This window comes from Miniopterus schreibersii, assembly GCF_964146895.1.
Source record: "Miniopterus schreibersii genome assembly, chromosome: 4".
In the NCBI taxonomy this organism is placed as follows: Eukaryota; Metazoa; Chordata; class Mammalia; order Chiroptera; family Miniopteridae; genus Miniopterus; species Miniopterus schreibersii.
In genome coordinates, this window is record NC_138105.1 from 101,732,413 (window position 1) to 101,751,065 (window position 18,653).

The window sequence follows — 18,653 nt, forward strand, 5'->3', positions numbered from 1 at the left end:
CTGCGGGTTAGGTCCCGCAAATGCCCCCTCCCCTCCCCATGATGCGGGCGGCCGGTTCCCACTGACCCCCCAGAGCCAAGCGGGGCGCTGTCAGGAGGAGCCTGCGCCTCCCCGCCCCTGGCTCGGGGCGCCCCCTCCTCTCTGCGGCTCCCGCGTGTCCTCCGGCCCCAGGGCGCCCCATCTTAAAGGGGGTTCTCTAGCCTGAGGCTGGGCTACTCCAGCTGATGCGGGGGGGCGGCTCCCCGAGACCTGCCCACGCCGCCAGTTCCGCAGCGAAGCCGGGGATCGCTGCCCATCCCCCCGACGCATCCACGGCGCTTGGGCAGGGCCTTGGCCCGCGTTGCTGTGGGGGAGCCAGGATGGTAACGGACACCGCCTGGGCATCCTTCAAGGGGCACCCGCTGAGTGCCTTCTGCGCCCTGCACTGCGCTGGGCCCAGGATCGTGGGAAACAGCCAAGCCCGCAGGGGAGCTGCCACGGGCACGAGGTCCCCCCGCTTCTCTTACCTGTGCAGCCGAAACCCCCTCCCACCCAGCTAAACACCTCAGGAAGCAGCAAGCGTTTGCCAGGTTCCGAGGAGTCAATTAAAAGCTGGCTGTCACCTCGAGGTCACTGACCCTTCGGGGCCACCGGGCCAGAGGCCGCGGTGCCTTGGGGGTGGGCTGTCCCTGTGACCGCCCTGGCTCCATCTAGTCAAGTGGAAAGTGCTCCGTGCTGGGTAATAAAGCCACTATTGTTCACAGCCCTGGAAGCCATTAATGAGTAACTGTGTGTGGCCCTGGCTCCCGCCCTGTACAACCGTAGTTTATGTGACAAAAACAAGGTCCAATTTTTCTTCTGTAGTTTGAAGTGGGCCCAGAGCCCCAGGCCGATCAAGGCCCCTGCGACTGGAAGGGGTTTCCAGCAGCCATGGGCTGTCCCTGCCGAGCCCCTGCCTGCAGCCCAACAATACCGGGTGCCCCCTCTGTGTCCACCAACTCCGGGTGCTGGCTGTGCGCTGGCCCCGAACACAAAACTCATGCTCTCAGGCACCAGATCCCGCAGTGGTCACTGCTGCGGGGACCCAATGAGGTGGGGGGAGCCTCCTGGAGTGGGGGTCACCCAAGCCTGGCCTTGAGGAGGGGGCAGGCCCTGAGGCTGGGCCATTGGGACCTGCTGGCAGGCACCTCTCTGGAAGCCCCTTGGCATTTGGAGGTGGCTTCTCCTCCTGACATTAGAAGGAGTAGAGGTGCCAGGTCATGGACCTGGGGGTAGGAAAATGTGTCCCGGGGCCAGTGGATGAGTTCTGTGCTACCGAGGACCCTGGTGCTCAGTGGCTGGTAATCAGGTGGACGGAGTTCTTGGCAGAATGCAGGCGGCTGGCTGTGTGGGGAGGCAGTGACCACCCTCCCCATCGTCTGGATGAAAAATAGAGGCACAGAGTGGGGGTGTCCAGGGTTCAGGGCTGGGGGGAGAGCTGGGGTCCCCACTGAGCCCTCTCACTGTTGTTATTGTCTCAGCAACAAGGAATGACAGCCAGGGGCTTGCATCTTCGTGACTCACTTGTCCCCACGAAATTCCCAATGCCTTGGAAATAGGGTCCAGGGTGGGCCCTAAGCCAACGGTTGGCGGGAAATCTGGACACAGACACGCCCACTGGGAGAAGCCAGAGGACCATGGAGGCAGAGATGGGTGATGGGTCTACAATCCCAGGGCCGCCAAGGGTCAGCTGCAAACCACTAGAAAGGGGGGCAGGCGTCGCAGAAGGAACCAGCCCTGCTGGCACGCTGACCTTGGACTCCTGGCCTCCAGACTGAGATTACATTTCTGCCGTCCTGAGCTGCCCGGGGAAGCTCATACTCCCTCCTTGACTGTGTTTCTCAGCAGGTGAGCGCCATGATCCGGTCCTGGGCGCCCAGGATAGCTGGACACAGAGACCCCCCAGGCTGCCAGATGTGCCTGTAGCCTGCCCTGGGGCTGGTGTGGACAGAAGCTGTGTGTCCTTGGGCAAGTTGCGGAACCTCTCTGGGCTCGTTTCCTCCGCCACTGGGTTGCTGTGAGGGGTCAGAGGGGCTGGGGCTGGACAGGGCCGGGCAGAGCGAACGGGATCCCACGCGGGGTCAGGGCCTTTCAGAGCCGGCGGCGGGGAGCTTGGCGGGGAGGGGCGTGGCCTGCCGGGGGGCGTGGCCGCGCGGGAGGGGCGTGGCCTGGGCTCGGCGCGCTCGGCGCTCGGCTGGTCGGCCTGCGCAGCGCGCGCGTCGCTCTCAGAGGCTCCGGCGCCGCCATCATGTCGACGGCCATGAACTTCGGGTCCAAGAGCTTCCAGCCGCGGCCCCCGGACAAGGGCAGCTTCCCGCTGGACCACTTCGGTGAGCGGGGGGGGGAGGGGGGTGTCTCGGGCCGTTCTCGCGAGATGTCAAGTCCATGAGTCACTTCCCGGGTTCCGCGGCCTGCGGTTTGCTGAGCTGGCGCCCGTGGAAGCCCAGGCCTCGGGAGGAGTTCGGGGGCTGTTGTGCCCGGCGTTTTACGGGGGGCCCGCAGGCACAGCCCGGGCCGCGGGGGCGGGCGCGGCCGCGAGCCGCGCAGACGCAGTGCTGCCGTCCCTCCCGCCCAGGCGAGTGCAGGAGCTTCCAGGAGAAGTTCATGAAGTGTCTGCGCGAGAACAGCTTCGAGAGCGCGCGGTGCAGACACGCGTCCAAGGAGTACCTGGAGTGCCGGATGGACAGGCGAGTGCCGCGGAGCCCCGCCCAGGCCCCGCCCCGCGGCGCAGGCCCCGCCCCCGCCGCTGCCCCCGCCCCCGCCCCGCCGCTGCCCCGCCCCGCGCCGGCCCCGCCCCGCCCGCGACTCCGCCCCCAGGGCCCCGCCTCCCGGCCTCTGGCCACGCCCCGTGCCCCTTCCAAACCCCCACCTCCTGTCTCAGTGGAAAACTGCTTTTTTAAAAAAATATATAACTTTATTGATTTTAGAGAGAGGAAAGGAGAGGGGGAGAGAGAGAGAGAGAAACATCAATGATGAGAGAGTCATGATCAGCTGCAGCCCGCAACCTGGGCATGTGCCCTGACCGGGAATCGAACTGGGAATCGAACCCAGATCACCTGGATCCTAGGTCGACGCTCAGCCGCTGAGCTACGCCTGGCTGGGCTGCTTTCTTTTTCTTTAAAAAAATGCCTGCTACCTTGTGTTTTATTTTATGTTTTAAATGTGTCTTTATTGACTTCAGAGAGAGGAAGGGAGAGGGAGAGAGAAACATCAGTGATGACAGCGATCGGCCGCCTCCCACACACCCCCCTGGGGATCGAGCCCGCAACCCGGGCCTGTGCCCTGACGGGGAATCAAACAGCGATCTCCTGGATCCTAGGTCAATGCTCAACCGCTGAGCCATGCCCTCACCCGAGAATATTTTTCCCCATTAATTTTTAGGGGAGTGGAGAGAGAGAAAAGAAACATCAATGCGAGAGACACATCAATTGGTTGCCTCCCGCGGGGGCTCAGATCGGGCCTGCAATCCAGGTATGTATGTGCCCTTGACCAGAAATTGAACTCGCCACCTTCTGGTGTACTGGCCGACATTCTGACCACTGAGCACACTGCCCAGGGCCCTGGACGCTGCTTTCCCAGAGGCCCTTGCAGCACACGGTCTGCTCCCCCAAGACCTGGGACCCAAGGGGAGCCTTTCCTGGCAGGGTCATGTTACACACGCAGCATTCCTCCCAGTAATTCTCTGCAGACCTGGGTGGGTGCAGTCATTCAGGTTTCAGGATCATACAAGTGCTGACGAGTGAAAAGACAAAGGTTGTGGGCGCGGGGACTTGCATCCCCTTTGCAGATTGCACAGATACCCACTGTGTTGTTTGGTCATTTGGAATGTGACAGGTGATGGGAAGACAATAGGCTACTTAAGAAACGTGAAAGGTGAATGGCTTCCTGGCTTCGCCCCAATTCAGCAGAGCTCAGGTAGACACAACCACAGTGCTGACCTTTGGTCCCTCCTCCTGACCATCTTCTCTCTAACCAGGGCCAGCAGAGGGTCTTGACTTTAAGGGACCGTGTCATTAGGTTGGGTCCACTGGATAATCCAGAGTAACCTCTTCACCCCAGAATCAGCTGTGCCCCCTCTGCTCGCTGAGGTGGCGCTCACGGGCTTCAGGGACGAGGATGCCATCGGGGGTCCTTGTTCCCCCAACCACAGCAAAGTGGCAGACCGAAATTTTGAGAGCTGATGGCCAGGTGCTCTCTTCACCAAGATGTGAGGATTTGTGACTGTTGGCCTGACTTGTGTGTCTTGGGAGCCCCACTGCTCTGGAATTACTTTAACCTGCCGCCAGCCTAAACTGTGCTGGCCCAGGTTTGCCATTCTGAGGACGTTTTCCTGAGGGTTATATGACAGACCTCTGGGTTTTGTTGACCTGTCCCTCAGAGCCCTGGATGCGTTCTTACTCCTACGTAGGACCGCTCACCACCAGGTCGGGGACACCTCCCGGCCAGCATCCAGAGTTCGGAGGCTACGTGGCCCCTGCTGTCTGAGCCTCAGTCCACCTTGGCTTTTCAGCTGCCCTTTAAGTTCTGTGCTTTGTTGCCGCAGGTTCCCAGGATCTCGACCTCCCTACCACCCCACCCTGTTCCCAGCCACAGGCCCCTGCCAGGCCCCACTCTCACCTCTCCCGTGAAACTTCCTGCTGGGGCCCTTCCCGGTTGTAATCTGAAACCAGTGAAGAGCCTGCAGACAGGTCCACATTGGTGGGTGGCAGGTGTAATAAGCAAGGAGCTTACCTACCAGGCTTGTCTTGGGTGGTGGACAAGGGTTTCCCACACCCTCCCGCCAGAATCTGAAAAGTTTATGTGGAGGCCTTGACGGGTCAGCCATGTGCACAGGGGACCTTGACGGGGCTCAGTTATTTGTTCAGGAGGCCTTAACACAGATCAGCCATATGCACAGGGGGCCGTGATGGGGGTCAGTGAGTGCACCCCGGCCATGTGGTCTCATCACCCCATTTCTGTCTCAGGGCTGTGTCCCTGGGCAGCCTCTAGTGGTGGGAAGGCAAGTGTAGCAGGTATTCCAAGCACAGGGGAGGGGTGGGGAGCCTCTAGTTGCCCATATCCAGCTTGTGGGCCAAACCAGCAGCCATACTTCCTGACCCTCCAGACAGGAGAGGACCCACCATCTCCTGAGCTTTGTAAAGTTGGTGCCTCAGCCTCGTGTTTGCCGGGGTTCTGTTTGGTTTTCCTCGTGCATGTGTTTCTGTTCCTGCCAAATGCTGGCTGCCCGAGGGCCCTGCCTGCGTCAGTGCTGGGTCCTGCTGCACCAACAGTCTGCAGATGGAGAAGCCTGCGCCTTCTGGCCCGACCCCAGTTCCAGGCACGCAGAACAAGGCCCAGGGGGCATGGGGCCACCCACACACCACCCCAGGGGCACTGGTGCCAGAAACAGGCTGCTGTCCAGGTGGACCATCCTGCTTGTCCAGCCCTTTTGGGGACACAGACAAATAACTTAATCTTTGTAGACTTTTTAAAAAAATATATCTTTATTGGTTTCAGAGAGAAGGAGAGAGACAGAAACATCAATGAGAGAGAGTCATTGATCGGCTGCCTCCTGCACGCTCCCTACTAGGGATCAAGCCCACAACCTGGGCATGTGCCCTGACCAGGAATCGAACCTGTGACCTCCTGGATCATAGGTCAATGCTCAACTGCTGAGCCACGCTGGCTAGGCCATAGACGTATTTTTAAGTGGATTCTGGCTTTTTGTAATGGAGATTGTCCAGCACACACAGGAGTAAAGAGAACAGCCCAGTGAGCCCCTGCCCTGGTCCCCCAGCATCAGTAATTGCCAACATTTCTTCATTCTTCTTTCACCTCCCTGCCCCCTTCCATTTGTGTCTCCCCTGCTCAAGTCTTTGGAAGCAAGCCCCAGACTTTCTGGCTGTATGAAGCGGTTACGGTTAGTTTTCCAAATGCGGACGGCTGTAGAGAGCTGGGGGAACTTGGGGAACAGGCTGTTTCCTGGGCTGTTGTGTCTGCAGAAGTGTGCACGGGCCACAGGACCTTCAGAATTGTGTCTGAGCCTCGCAGGTGTTCCTAGGTGTCCAGTGTACCTGGGGGCAGCTCACCTGCCAGGGTTGTGGGGCTGCATGTGCTCAGTGCTGGAAGGTGGGGGGGTCGTGGCGGGGAAGTGGCATGTCTGGGAGGTGAGTGGGGGGCCTCTGAAAGCTGCTGTCCCCCACTCCCCAGGTAAAACAGAACACAGACCCCACCCTTTCCTGGGAGTGTGAGCAGGAGGCAGGAGGGGCTCTGGGGCTCAGCAGGCGCCTGTGTGGCCTGAAAGATACAGTGGGAGGCTGGGGGGACCCAGGTCTGCAGCATGTTTAGGTGGGATGGTAGCCAGTCAGCCTGGACAGTGCTCTTCATTCCTCCGTTGCCTTGACACCTGTCCGTCCGTCTTTCTTTTAGGCAACTGATGGCACAGGAACCACTGGAAAAGCTGGGGTTTGGAGATTTGATGGATGGAAAAGCAAACAGACGCTAAATGTTCCTGGGAGACCCCAGCTGGTCATCTGGGACAGAGCTGTGTGCTGACCTGTCACCCCGATGGTCATTTCTGGGTGGTGTGACTGAGAAAGGGGCGTCCGCATGCCCGCAGAACACCTTGGGTGTTGCCCACAGCTAGGAAGCAGCTAATCCTCTGAGCCTCCCGGGTTATTTGGGGAAATTATCCTTCCTTTAGATTCTCATTTCCCTCAAGAGTGTTAAGTTCTGACTTTAAATCCATGTGTGACGGGGTCCCTGGGGAGGCCTGTGACGGTGATGACCGAGGGCCCTGTACTGTGGGGGCCTCTTCTTGTGACACTGGATGTTCGTGAATTTCAGAAAACTGTTCTCTAGCAAAGTGGTTTTCTCTTTTTTTTTTTTTTAACAAGAAAAATGCAGGACCCAAGAGTGTCTATAGTATGTTAGAAAGAGATGTAAAAAACTGTGGGAATGTTTGTACAAAAGAGAAACTCGGACGGACAAACCCGGAACTAAGGTGATTGGTCACCAGCCTGTGGTTCAGTTCTGACTGGACCATAATCATGTCTCACACGCTCAAAACTAAGCCAGGACATGGGGGACCCTAAACAGAGCTCCTGCCAAGTTACGGTGCGCACTTTAACCTCACCAGAGCCTGGGAGGCAGAAACTGACTAGAGCTAGAGACAAGGCCAGGATTTTTACTCTAGTGAATGTGTTTTCACATGAGCAGCAGCCCTGGGACTGTTCTCAGATAGAAAAGGCTGGTCTGCTGACTCCGCATGCCAGCTGGGTACAGAGATAGACACGGGTGCGTGCGTGTGTGTGCATGTGCTGTACATGTGTGCGAGTGTGCGCCTACATGCAGACATCTCAGCTCGGAGCACCGGGGCCTGGAAGCAGCGAGGCCCAGCAGCCAGGCACACAAAAGGACGGCTCCTGGAAGAAGGGCCGGCTCCAGGGCCAGGGAGTGCAAGACGAGCCTGGACGATCAAGTCAGAAACCAAGGAGATGCTGAAAGGGATGGGGTTGTCCAGGGAGCAGGAGGAACGGAGAGAGAGGCTCCCGACAGCTGGGGCTGGGACAGTGTGAGCGGCAACAGGGATTGTGCTGGGTTACAGCCCTAGAATAGGCCACTGCCCAGGGGTCCACGCTGGTGTGAATAATTGAACGAGTGTGTCAGTGTGGGGGGAGGCGGGACAGCTCCTACAGCGCTGACCAGTGTCGAGGGACCAATGGGGACTGGTCACCCTGGGCAAGCGCTGCAGCAGGAATGGGTGCCAAGAGGAGCAGCATGGGTGTGGAGTTGGGTGGAGTGTGGTGTGGATGGGATGCTGGCCTCGGCTGGGGTACCTGCCCTCAGGCACTTAGTGACTACAGAGGGAGTGATGGGGACCACGGTGGTCACCGTAGCCGAGTGGTCACCCCAGAGTGAGGCTCCCCCGGCTCGCTCTGACCTGACGCCCTAAGAGGGCATGGGTCACCTCTGGTTTTCTTCCCAAAAGCGCATAACCTCAGTCTAGCCTTGTGCGAAGTGATGAAGCCCAGCACTCAGAAGTGACAGGTCCTCGTGACAAACGGCTGTCCCAGAAGGGAGGCCCCGCAGCCCTGGACCAGGCGGGACACGGGCAGGCGCAGGTCCATTACCAAGGGGATGCATAGGATGCCATGTGGAGAACTGGACATGTGAACTATTTTTGCAACTTCTTGGAAGTCTGAAATTATTTCAAAATGAAAAAAAGTTTGCATTAAACTCTTTGCAGTTGAACTTCCTACAGACATTGAGTAAATTCTCATCTGAAACACCCAGTGAATTTGAAGCGGGGGCGATGCGGCCACACTGGGTCTCGGAGCTGGGAGGGGAGGCGGACGAGGGGCAGCCTGAAAGCCCGTGGGGGGCAGTCGGCAGCTTCCGGACCCTGCCTGGGTTGCTAAAAATGGACGCTGGGGAGCCAGACGTCCTGCCCGCTCCTCCCAAAGCTGCCAGCAGGTGTTTTGGCAGCAAACCCCTGGTTATGTAAAGACCGCATGTTGTGTCTCTTGTACACCTGTCGTCATAAACCAGCAGTGCTGGTAAAAGCCACCGAGTCTCCAGGACGTTCTCCAAGTGTCCTGAGGCAGGAGGGGAGTCGGCAGCATGGTCAGGTCTGGGCCCTCCTCCGCCTGGCCCGCGCCAGCCTGCCCACGGCCTGGTGCACACAAGTCACGTTGGGTCGGGGCGCATGGATGGCGTCTCGTGTTCCGGAACCTGTGGCACTTGCTTGTTGGCAGTGACGGCGAGGACAGGTCAGAACCCGCCACTGCGTGCGTGACGCGGTCCCAGTCTCGCAGTGTCTGTCCGCCTAGAAGGCTCCCGGTCGGTGTGGACGGGAGAGGTCCCATGTCCTGCACAGTGATGTTCACGACGCCCGCCCGGGACGGCCTCGCTGACTGCGCGGCCCTCCTTGCAGTTTTCTTTACAACTATTTCATAACAAGCACGTCTTGTTTTTATAGAAACAATGAAGTCATTAGTTTAAAAAGGGTCACTGTGTTTACTGGTAATTTTATATCATCTATAAATGATGTGCCTGTGGTTGTAGTTTTACGTTGTCCATAAATACAGCCCAGTTTATTTTCCCTGGTTTCTGGGTTGGAATGCGGCGTGGCCCATGCTGGCGGCCGCAGGCTGAAGGGGCTCCCTGGGGAGGCCATGTCGTCAGCTCTCGTGTCCCCCTGAGGAAGCGGGGAGCCTGGTCACAGCCCATCAGTGGCCCACCGCCCACCTGGAGCCCAGAATCGGTCCTCTCGTGAGACGCCACCCGGGCGAGGAGGCAGTGGTTCACCGTGGCCGAGACACTGAGAGCCGTCTAACGAGCCGGGAGCACGAGGCTTTGTCATGACGCTGGGGATAAAACTCTGAGTCTCCAGCCCCCTCGGAGGGGGGGATTCGCATTTCCCAGCTGTGTGTCACACACAGTACAGTGGGGCGCCTGCTGGACAGGGCCGACCTGCTGGCCTGGGCTCTCTGAGGTCAGTCTTCCTGCAGGAGGCCTGGCAGGACACTGCCCACCCCTTTACCTTACTTAGGGGACACCCCGGTGGCGGAGCCACCACACTCCTCTGGGCATTCTAAGGTGTGGGGTTTGTGGGGCGCATGTGCTCCTGTTGGGGGCTGATCTAGAATGCTGGGGCCTGGCCCACACCCCCAGCTTCAGCAGGAATGCTCAGGGTCCCTCCTGACGCTGAGGGACCTGTTGGGGGCCTGGGGAGGGGCCGGCAGGACGGTGGCCCACCCAAGCCCTGCAGGTGGGTCTCGCTGGTGTTGGGCCACCAGAGTCACGAGAGTTTCTTAACCAGAGCACCAGGTGCCACCAGGCTGGGACCTGGGCAGGGTCAGCACCTGGGGGCCGGCCCCCAGCAGACAGCAGCCCGGTGAGCTCGGTTGGAGGGAGGGAGTCAGGCGGCACCTGCTCCCCCCCCAGTTCATGGACCCGAGGGTGCCGCGTCCGCTGTGGTGCCCGCATCTGCTCGCTCCCTGGCCCTGCCCCCGTGGCCGACGCCTCGGAGAGGGGGCTGCAGGGCCCGGGGACGGTGTCCCCAGGTCCCCGCCCGGCTCCGGGACGAGCAGCGCTGAGCAGGGGGCGCTGCCCTGAGGACCGGCGGTGGCGGTGGTGCGGCGGGGCGGGGCTGGGGGCCGGGCGGGGCTGGGCGGGGCGGGGCGGGGGCGGGGCTGGGGGCTGGGGGGCGGGGCCGGGCTGGGCTGGGCTGGGCGGGGGCGGGGCTGGGGGGCTGGGGGGCGGGGCCGGGCTGGGCTGGGCGGGGGCGGGGCTGGGGGGCTGGGGGGCGGGGCGGGGCCGGGCGGGGGCGGGGCAGGGCTGGGCGGGGCTGGGCAAGGCGGGGCGGGGCGGGGCTGGGCGGGACGGGACGGGGCTGGACGGGGCGGGGGGCGGGGCTGGGGGGCTGGGCGGGACGGGACGGGGCGGGGCCGGGCGGGGGCGGGGCCGGGCAGGGCTGGGCGGGGCTGGGCAAGGCGGGGCGGGCGGGGGCGGGGCCGGGCGGGGCTGGGCGGGGGGCGGGGCTGGGGGGCTGGGCGGGACGGGACGGGGCGGGGCCGGGCGGGGGCGGGGCGGGGCTGGGCGGGGCTGGGCAAGGCGGGGCGGGGCTGGGCGGGACGGGACGGGGCCAGGCGGGGGCGGGGCCGGGCTGGGCGGGGCCGGGCGGGGCCGGGCGGGGCTGCGGGCCCGGGGAGGGCCTCCTGCAGGCGTCCGCTGGCGGTCACAGCCGCTGAAGGTGCCGTCCGGGCGCCGCCTCCTCCCCCCCCCCCCCCCCCCCCCCCCCGCGCCCCGGAACGTGGTGGCCTCGCGGCCCCTGCTGGCCGGCAGCGGAACTGCAGCGCTGCGGAGGGTCATCTGAGGGGAGAGCGCCCCTGACCAAGGCGGGGGGCCGAAGGTGGGACCAGGGCTGAGCGTCCCTAAGACTCCAGATCTTCCCGACACGCCAGGGTGTCCCCCTGAGGCTCACCAACGCCCCTTGCCCCCGCCCCCCATGGGCAACACCAGGTTCACATCAGCAGGACCAGGTGCCCCGCTCACCTGGCGGCCAAGGCCTCCCTGTCCAGGGTGCCCAGGGGCAGAGGCGGCAAAGGACAGGACTGGAGCCGGAATCCCCAGGAGACAGCACTGGAGACGGGAGGGGGCTGTGGGGAGTGGGGGGAGGGCTTGTCCTGGGGGCCCGCGCTCTGTCCTGAGGCACTTGGGCACCATGGGGCCAGGGTTCCAGAGACCACCCTGTGCCAGGCTGCCCTGAGTTGCAAGCCACCCCAAGCTAAGCGTAAACAACTGCGTTTTCTGGTGACCAGTCCCTTGGCCGTGGGATTGGCTGTGCTCAGCCAGGTTCTTGGCAGGAGGTGGCGGAGGCTTCATCACCTGAGGCCTCCTGCCTGAGCTGGGAGGAGGCCAGCAGCTGGGTCTGATGGGCAGCCCAGGCCTCGGGCTGGGCTCTCTCCACCGGGTCTGTGCCGAGTGGCCGCCTTCGGAGCACCTGGAGGAACAGGGCGCCCTCCCCGCTGTGCCAGGCCGTGGGCCGCTCTGGAAGGGTGCTGAAGGGTTGTTAGCAGTCGTTGGCTCTGGGTGAGAGTGACTTTTCCATTCGGTTGTTTCAATTTGTTCTTAATAAACACCTTGCTGGCCGGTTGTAAGTATACACGTGTTTCTGTGTCCCAACGTTGCTGACCGGTCACGGGACAGCACGTGACTGCACTTATATTAATTTAAGTAACTTTAAACACCTTGCTGACCAAACTGGCCGGCCGCAGGGGCAAGTTCTGGCTTGAAAGAGCCGGTCAGCACGGTGGTTTAAACGGTGTGTCGTCACATTCGTCACCGAAGAAGGAGATGTAATTTGAAAACCGCACGGGGACAGCCTGTCACCCCCCCTCCATGCCACCTTCCAGCTTGAGTCTCTGGCGCAGGGGGCTTCCCCCAGGGCACTGGGCGCACCCGGCCTGTCCCTGCTGTGCGCGGAGGGTGGAGGCCCCTATGCACCCCGAGCGCCCCAGCACTGGGCCTTGTCCCGGGGCGTCTCCTCCCAGGGCCCGGTGGGTGAGCCCCGGGCCGGCGCTGGGCACCCGGCCCGCCTTCGACAGCGCCCCGCGTGCGCCGGGGCGGAAGGCGCTGCGGGGAGGCGCGCGGTGGGCGTGCGGGTGCTGCCCGTGCCCGGTGCCCGGTGCCTGCACGGACGCCCCCCGCCGGCAGCCATGTGGCTCCCGCAACTCCCCGCCGCGGCGGCTGGTGCCTTTGCGCAGAGCGAGCGGGGCTGGGGCTCGGTGGGGTGGGCATCGGGCGGCCGTCCAGGTTGGCGCCTGGGGCGGGAGCGCTGGGTGCGCCCGGGGTGCCGGGGAGGCCGCCCGCCCGCCCGCGCCGCTGGGGGCCGCCCGCGGGCCGCGCCGGGCAGACGCCGAGCGCGCCCGGGCCCCGCACACGCTGGGCGGCGGCGGCAGGAGCGGCGGGAGCGCGGAGCCCGCGCCCGGCTGGGCGGCCCGATGGCGCAGGGGCGGCGGGCGGGCGGCGGGGGCCCCTGACGCGGACGCCGGGCCCCGCGGCGCCGCCATGGCCTCGGAGCGGCCGCGCGCGGTGCTGGAGCTGCTGCGGCGGCCCGGGAACGCGCGCTGCGCCGACTGCGGCGCGCCGGGTAGGTGCGGGCGGCGGGGGCGGCGGGGCCGGGGCGCCCCCGGGCGGGGCCGGCGCGGGGCGCGGGGCGGGGGGGCGCCAGGCCGGGGCGCGGGGCGCGGGGCGCGGGGCGCGGGGGGCGGCGGCGCTGCGCGGGCCCCGGGTGGGGCGCGGCGCCCGAGCGCACCTGCGGGACCGACCGCGCGGGCCGGGCCGTGTCGCCCCCTCCCCCCCGGCTCCGTGTCGCCGTCACGCGCGGGCCGCCGCCGCCTTGCGAAACCTCGGGCTCTGCGGAAAAGAGGAAACCGCGGCCCCGACCGGCCCCGGGAGAGGCGGGGAAGCTGGCCCGCGGGCCTCTGCGCGTGGGGTGGGGGTGGGGCGGGGTGGGGGCGGGGGGCGCGCGCCCCCCGCCTGGCGGTGACGTCATGGCCCGGGCGCCCTGCGCCCCCCGCAGCGGGAGGACGCCCCGCGCGCACGTGGGCGCGATGGGAACGGGCGCCCCGCTGGCCGGACACCAGCCCCGCGCCCGTCTCCGGCGGCGTCTCCCGGGCCTTGCTCCTGGGCGGCCGTGGCCACTTGTCCAGGGATTGGCCGGAGGACTCCCCGGGCGGGGTGGGGCAGCGCAGCCCGAGCCCCCTGCTCGTGCCCCCGCGCGCAGGGCGCCCCCGGGACTGTCCCCCAGGCGCTGCAGTGGACCCTGGCCGGAGCCCAGAGCAGACACGCACCCAGGGTGCGGGCCCCGGGGAGGTGGGCGGCCGGGACTCGCCCCGCAGCGCTGTCCCCAGGTCTCCCTTGCGGCCCTGGGGGTCAGCTGCGCTGTGGCAGGTGGGGCCGCACCAGGAGCTCGAGTGTCCACAGGGGAGGAGGCCCAGGCTTTTCCAGAGGCCGGTGGCTGAGGTGGCCTTTGCCCAGCCCGCTGAGCAGGGCAGTGCAGGACCCTCCTGGGCGCAGTGGGGGGGCATCTCCGTGGCCCGGGCACCGCTCCTGCCAGCGAAGCCCCTCCACCCAGGCCCTCCTCACCTCCCTCCCCCGGGACCTGAATTTCCACTTGCTCAGGAAAGCTGGTCGTGCCCCCCAGGGTCAGGGAGAAAGGGCGGTCAGCTCCGGCTCTCAGGCTTGGCCTGGGTGGGGAGGGCTGGCTCATCCCTATTCTCTCTGGCCACACTGCCCACGAGTGGCCTTTGTCCAGAGGCCGTTGTCCTGGGCCGGCTCTCCCAGGGCCTTGCTCTCCCTGGTACTGGGCCAAGCCTCCGGTTTTTGGAGTTGGCCCATGGCATCCGCATCTTGCCCCACCTGGTAGGTAGTCTGTGGAGCAGGCAAGACATGAGCAGTTGCCCCCATTTTACAGCTGGGGAAACTGAGCCCCTGAGAACAGGAACAGCCTTAGGGGACACAGTGCCTCAAAGGCAGACCGGGACCCCTGATGCCCGGCCACAGCCCTACGTGCCCTGCGGTGCCCTCTTCCCAGCCGTCTCTTTGCTCCAGAGGTGTCAGGGCCCGTGCCTGCAGCCCTGCCTCCCCCGTGGCCCTGTGGCACGCCCGCCCCTGCCGAGAGCTCCGGCTGAGGCCCTGCTTGCTGGTCATCTGGGGCCTTCTGTCCTGGTTGTGGCCCAGATGGGCAACAAGGGACCACTCTGGCATGGACGGGGGCAGGTGGAGGGACAGTGTGTTGTGTAGTTGGCTGAATACCATCACAGGGACTAGCTCGTCCCGACCACAGCCTGCCAGGAGCCAGGCATCGCTAGGGTGGGCTACCCACAGCATCAGCTCTGGACAGCAGGACGGGGCAGGTGTTTGGGAGGAGACCGGGGTGGGTGGTCCTAGCCAGCTGGCCCTACGAGGGCTTTTGGGAGGAGGGGAGTCTGGGGGATCCTTGGAGGCCCCAGTACCTGCTTCTAGACCCTCTCCCATGCTGTTGAACACTGGCCCCTGTCTCCCGGCCTCCCAGAGGGGCGGTTCTCATCCTAGGCCTGGGTGGGGGTCCCTGTCGGGGTGAGAGGAGGGGGGAGGGGCACCACTGCACTGCCTGAGTTGCCTGCCCCGGGGGACAGATTCTCCCCTTTGAGCCTCAGATCTCGTGCCAGAAGGACCTGGGGGCCTCAGTGCTTTAATTGCTTTGGGCTGTGGGTGATAATTTTGTGGTGCTTTCATGCACCTCACCTGGGCTCAGGGGCCTAGAGCACGTGGCAGGACCCGTCCGGAGAGCACGTGGCAAAACCCCTCCCTAGAGCACGTGGCAGGACCCGTCCGGAGAGCACCTGGGCTGCCCTATTTGAGGGGCCTGAGCCCTGCAAGGCCTTGTCTCCAGTAAGGTGGGTGGTTTGGAGGTGCCGCGTGGAATCCCTGCTGCTCCGGGCGTGTCTGAGCCACCTCCCAGGGGTGTCTGTGTGGGAGTGGCCCTGGGGCCTGTCCTCCCTGGGTGGGGACTGGAGTGTGTGCCTGCCAGGCCCCCAGGGGTGACCGCAGAGTAGAGGCTCCACGGTCAATGCGGAGGTGACTTTTTGGAAGCTGCTCTAAGCCAGAGCAGGTGAGGGTCCCTGAGAGGGTGGCTGGCAGGCGGCTGCTGAGGAGTGGGCTGGACAGACAGTCCCCGAAATTCCCCACCCACCCAGCAGCCCACTTGATTTGGGGATTAACAAATACGTTTTACTTATTGTGGTAAAACACGTAGTGGGCCCTTAAATAACGTCGTTTTATTATCACGTTGATGAGGGAAGAAACGATTCCCCGTGGGGCCACTGTCTTCATGGTTTTTCTCGGGGCCTGGGGGCCCCTCCTGTGTCCAGACCGGAGTGGAGTGGGGTGTCTAAACTGGCCCGGCCTGGGTGAGTGTGGGGAGTGTGGGGAGGGTGGGGGCCCTGCGTGGAGGCGTCCTGTCCAGGGCGGTCCCTGCAGGAGCCCCGAGCTGCTGGGAGGGGCCCCATCACCCGCCACCCTGCCCGTAGCTGGTGGGTTGGGAAACGGTTTTCGTGTTTGTATCAACCTCAAGTCTATGTGACGCTCACGCGTGTTTCCCTGTTGACTGTGGGGAGTGTTTGGGGTCTTTGCTGAGAAGCCGGGTGTGTCTGTGACCAGAAGCCTGAACTGAACTCGTCTCTGCCGATTGGCGGTGGTTCAGTTTCTCTCGCGGTGGCCGCTTCCGAGAGCCTACGGACACTGTTGCGTGAGGACCACACGTAACAGAAGTTGCGTAACGTCAAAGTTGCCTCCTTAACCGCCTTCGGCTGCGGTTGGGCGGCCTGAGGCACGTTCCTGCCCTGCACGGGTGCCCACCCGCGGGTGCCTGACCTGTGCCCTCGTCCCCGCACCTGTGAGCTGGCTGCAGGAAGGTCCTGCACGGGGCCCTGCTGGGGCCCGAGGGTGGCAGGGGTCTGGTGCCATCGCTGTGGAGAAGCCCTGGGACGTCCTGGTCTACTCCCCTGTGTACCACCCCCCGTCTCACCCTGTCGGGCCCACTCCCGTCATCGGGACTGGTGCTTTTTCTTTTTGTGGTAAAATACACACAACGTAGAACTTACCATCTTAACCCTTTGAAGCGGGCAGTCGACTGGCATCAAATACACTCACGTTGCTGGGCGGCCGCCCTCCCGCCCGGCCCCATCCCTCCCCCTGTTGCAGATCTGAGTCCGCCTGTGAAACACCAGCTCCCACCCCAAACCCGGGGCCCCCACCACCTACCCCGTCTCTACGAACTCGCCTGTAAGCACCTCGTGTAAGTGGAATCGCAGCGTTTGGCCTTTTGCGTCTGGCTTATTTCACTGAGCACAACGTCCTCGGGGCTCATCCACGGGGTCGCATACTGTAGAATTTCCTTTTTAGAAGAAATTCAGATTTAGTCGACGTATAGCTTGCCTTGGTCCCAGGTGCGCCACGCAGCGATTCAGTGCGTGTTGTGACACGGTCACCGAGGTAAGTCTGGTTAGTTCCCACCGCCTCACGTAGCTGCGATTTCTTTTCCTTGTGATGAGAACTTTAAGGTCTAAGCAGCTTTCAGGTACTCGATGCGGTGTTAGCCGTGGTCACCGTGGTGTGCAGGACACCCCAGGAGTCGCTCGTCTCGTTACTGGGAGTGTTTCCTTAAGCCCCTCACCCGTTTGGCTCCCCGCCCCTGAGACCCACCCGTCTGTTCCGAGCCTGGGGCTGGTTTTCCTGAGATTCACGTGGGGGGTTTGTCTTTCTCTGACCTATTTCACTCGGCGTAATGCCCTCGGGGCTCATCCTTGTCCCGAATGGCAAGGATCCCTCCTTTCGGGGGCCGGGTCGTATCCCGGGTGTGCGTATGGGCCACGCTTTCTCCGTTCACCTGTCCGGACACCTGCCGCTCCCGGTCTCGGCCGTTGTCAGCAGCACCGCGGCGACCACAGCTGGACGCGTCTCCTCTCGGCGTTTCCGTTTTCTTTGGATAAATACCCAGAGGGGGAGTTGCTGGATCTGACGGCAGGCCTGTTGTTACGCTGTTTTCTACAGAGCTGTGCCAACTTGCGTTCCAGCCGACGGTGCACGCGGGCACCCCCCCCCCCGCGTCCTCGCCAACCTTGTGTCTCGTGTCCGATGAGAGCCGTCGTAACAGGTGCGAGGTCACAGCGCACTGTGGTTCTGATTGTTTCCCTGACGAGTGATGCTGAGCATCTTTTCAGGTACCTGTGGGCCAGTCGGACGCGTTTGGAGAAATCTCTTCCGAGCCTGTGCCCGAGCTGGTTTAGTTGTTGACAGTTGTCCCCACGTGCCCGCCCTTGTCTTCTTCCCCTGGCTCCCCGTGTTTTAACCAAGGGGGTTTTGGTTTGGCTGTTGACTCGTATGAGTTTATGTGTTTTTGGATGTTAACCCTTTACCAGATACGACCTGTAAATGTCCCCTCTCTGGTCGGCTGCCTTGTCGTTTCCGTTGCTGGTTCCTCTGCTGTGCGGGAGTTTCCGTTCGACGTGGTCCCGCTTCGGTTTTGCTTTCGTTGCTTTTGTCATCAAATTCAAAAGTTATTGTCAACACCAGGGTCAAGTAGCTTACCACAGGCTTTTTTAAAAAAATTAATTTTTTTAGGAGTTTTAAGGTTCCAAGTCTTTTAAATTTCAAACCCAATTCTGAACAGGTCTGTGGCTGTGTCGGAGCAGGCGCGTCTCGTTCTTCGCGGGAGGCTGCCCCGTTTCCCAGCACCGTTTGCTGAAGAGACTGTCCTCTCTCCGCGATATATCCTTGGCTCCTTTGTCATAAATTAGTTGACCACGGGTGCCCGGCTTTATTTCTGGGCCCTCTATTCTGTGCCTCTGATCTGTGTGTGTGTTTTTATGCTAATGCCACACTATTTCGATTGTCACTTGGTCGTATAGTTTGAAATCGGGGAGAAGGATGCCTCTGGCTTCCTTTTTCTCAGGATTGCTTTGGCTATTTGGGGTCTTTTGTGGTTCCATACGAATGTTCGGATTATTTGTCCAATTTCTGTAGAAAATGCCACTGGGACTTTTGATAGGGATGGAATCGAATCCACGGATTGCTTTAGGCAGTGTGGACATTTTAACAACGTTGATTCTGCCAGTTACGAGCCCAGAATCTCTCTCCATTTCTTTGTGTCTTTAATTGCTTAACGCTTTATAGTTTTCAGAGGACAGGCCTTTCGCCTCCTTGGTTAGATTTATCCCTAGGAATCTTATTTTTGTTATTATAAACAGGGTTGTTTTCTTAACTGCTCTTTCTCATAGTTTTAAGGTAGAGAAACACGACAGGTATTTGTATAGTGATTTTTGTATCCTGCAACTTGACTGGATTTCTTTATTTCAACAGTTTTTCGGAGTCTCTAGGATTTTCTACATATATCGTGTCACCTGCAAATAGTGGAACTTTAACTGACTTCTGGTTTGGGTGCCTTGTATTTGTTTCTCCTGCCTAATTCTGGCTGCGACTTCCAGTGCTAGTTGGGTCACAGTGGTGAGAGTGGGCAGCCTTGTCTTGTTCATGATCTTGGAGGAAAAGCTTTGTTCTCTCCCTGGAGTATGGGGTTAGCTGTGGGCTTGTCATGTGTGGTCTTTTTT

The 18,653-nt window shown here is 62.4% G+C and overlaps 2 protein-coding genes across 3 annotated transcripts in view; both read left to right on the plus strand.

Moving 5' to 3' along the window:
* Positions 1 to 2,193: 2,193 nt before the first annotated feature.
* COX19 (cytochrome c oxidase assembly factor COX19) lies at positions 2,194 to 6,886 on the plus strand. The gene is made up of 3 exons (XM_081135150.1): positions 2,194 to 2,348; positions 2,594 to 2,705; positions 6,427 to 6,886. Exons 1-3 carry the CDS (start codon positions 2,267 to 2,269, stop codon positions 6,500 to 6,502), a joined length of 270 nt encoding a protein of 89 aa, XP_080991276.1. The 5' UTR covers positions 2,194 to 2,266; the 3' UTR covers positions 6,503 to 6,886.
* A 5,643-nt stretch (positions 6,887 to 12,529) lies between these two features.
* ADAP1 (ArfGAP with dual PH domains 1) overlaps positions 12,530 to 18,653 on the plus strand; it is a 35,188-nt gene continuing 29,064 nt past the window's right edge. Inside the window, exon 1 of one of the 2 annotated variants that reach the window (XM_081135078.1) lies at positions 12,530 to 12,652. In XM_081135078.1, coding sequence (XP_080991204.1) covers positions 12,571 to 12,652 — 82 coding nt within the window. In that variant the 5' untranslated portion in view covers positions 12,530 to 12,570. The remainder of the gene's footprint in view (positions 12,653 to 18,653) is intronic. The other variant, XM_081135079.1, reaches the window with a different exon arrangement.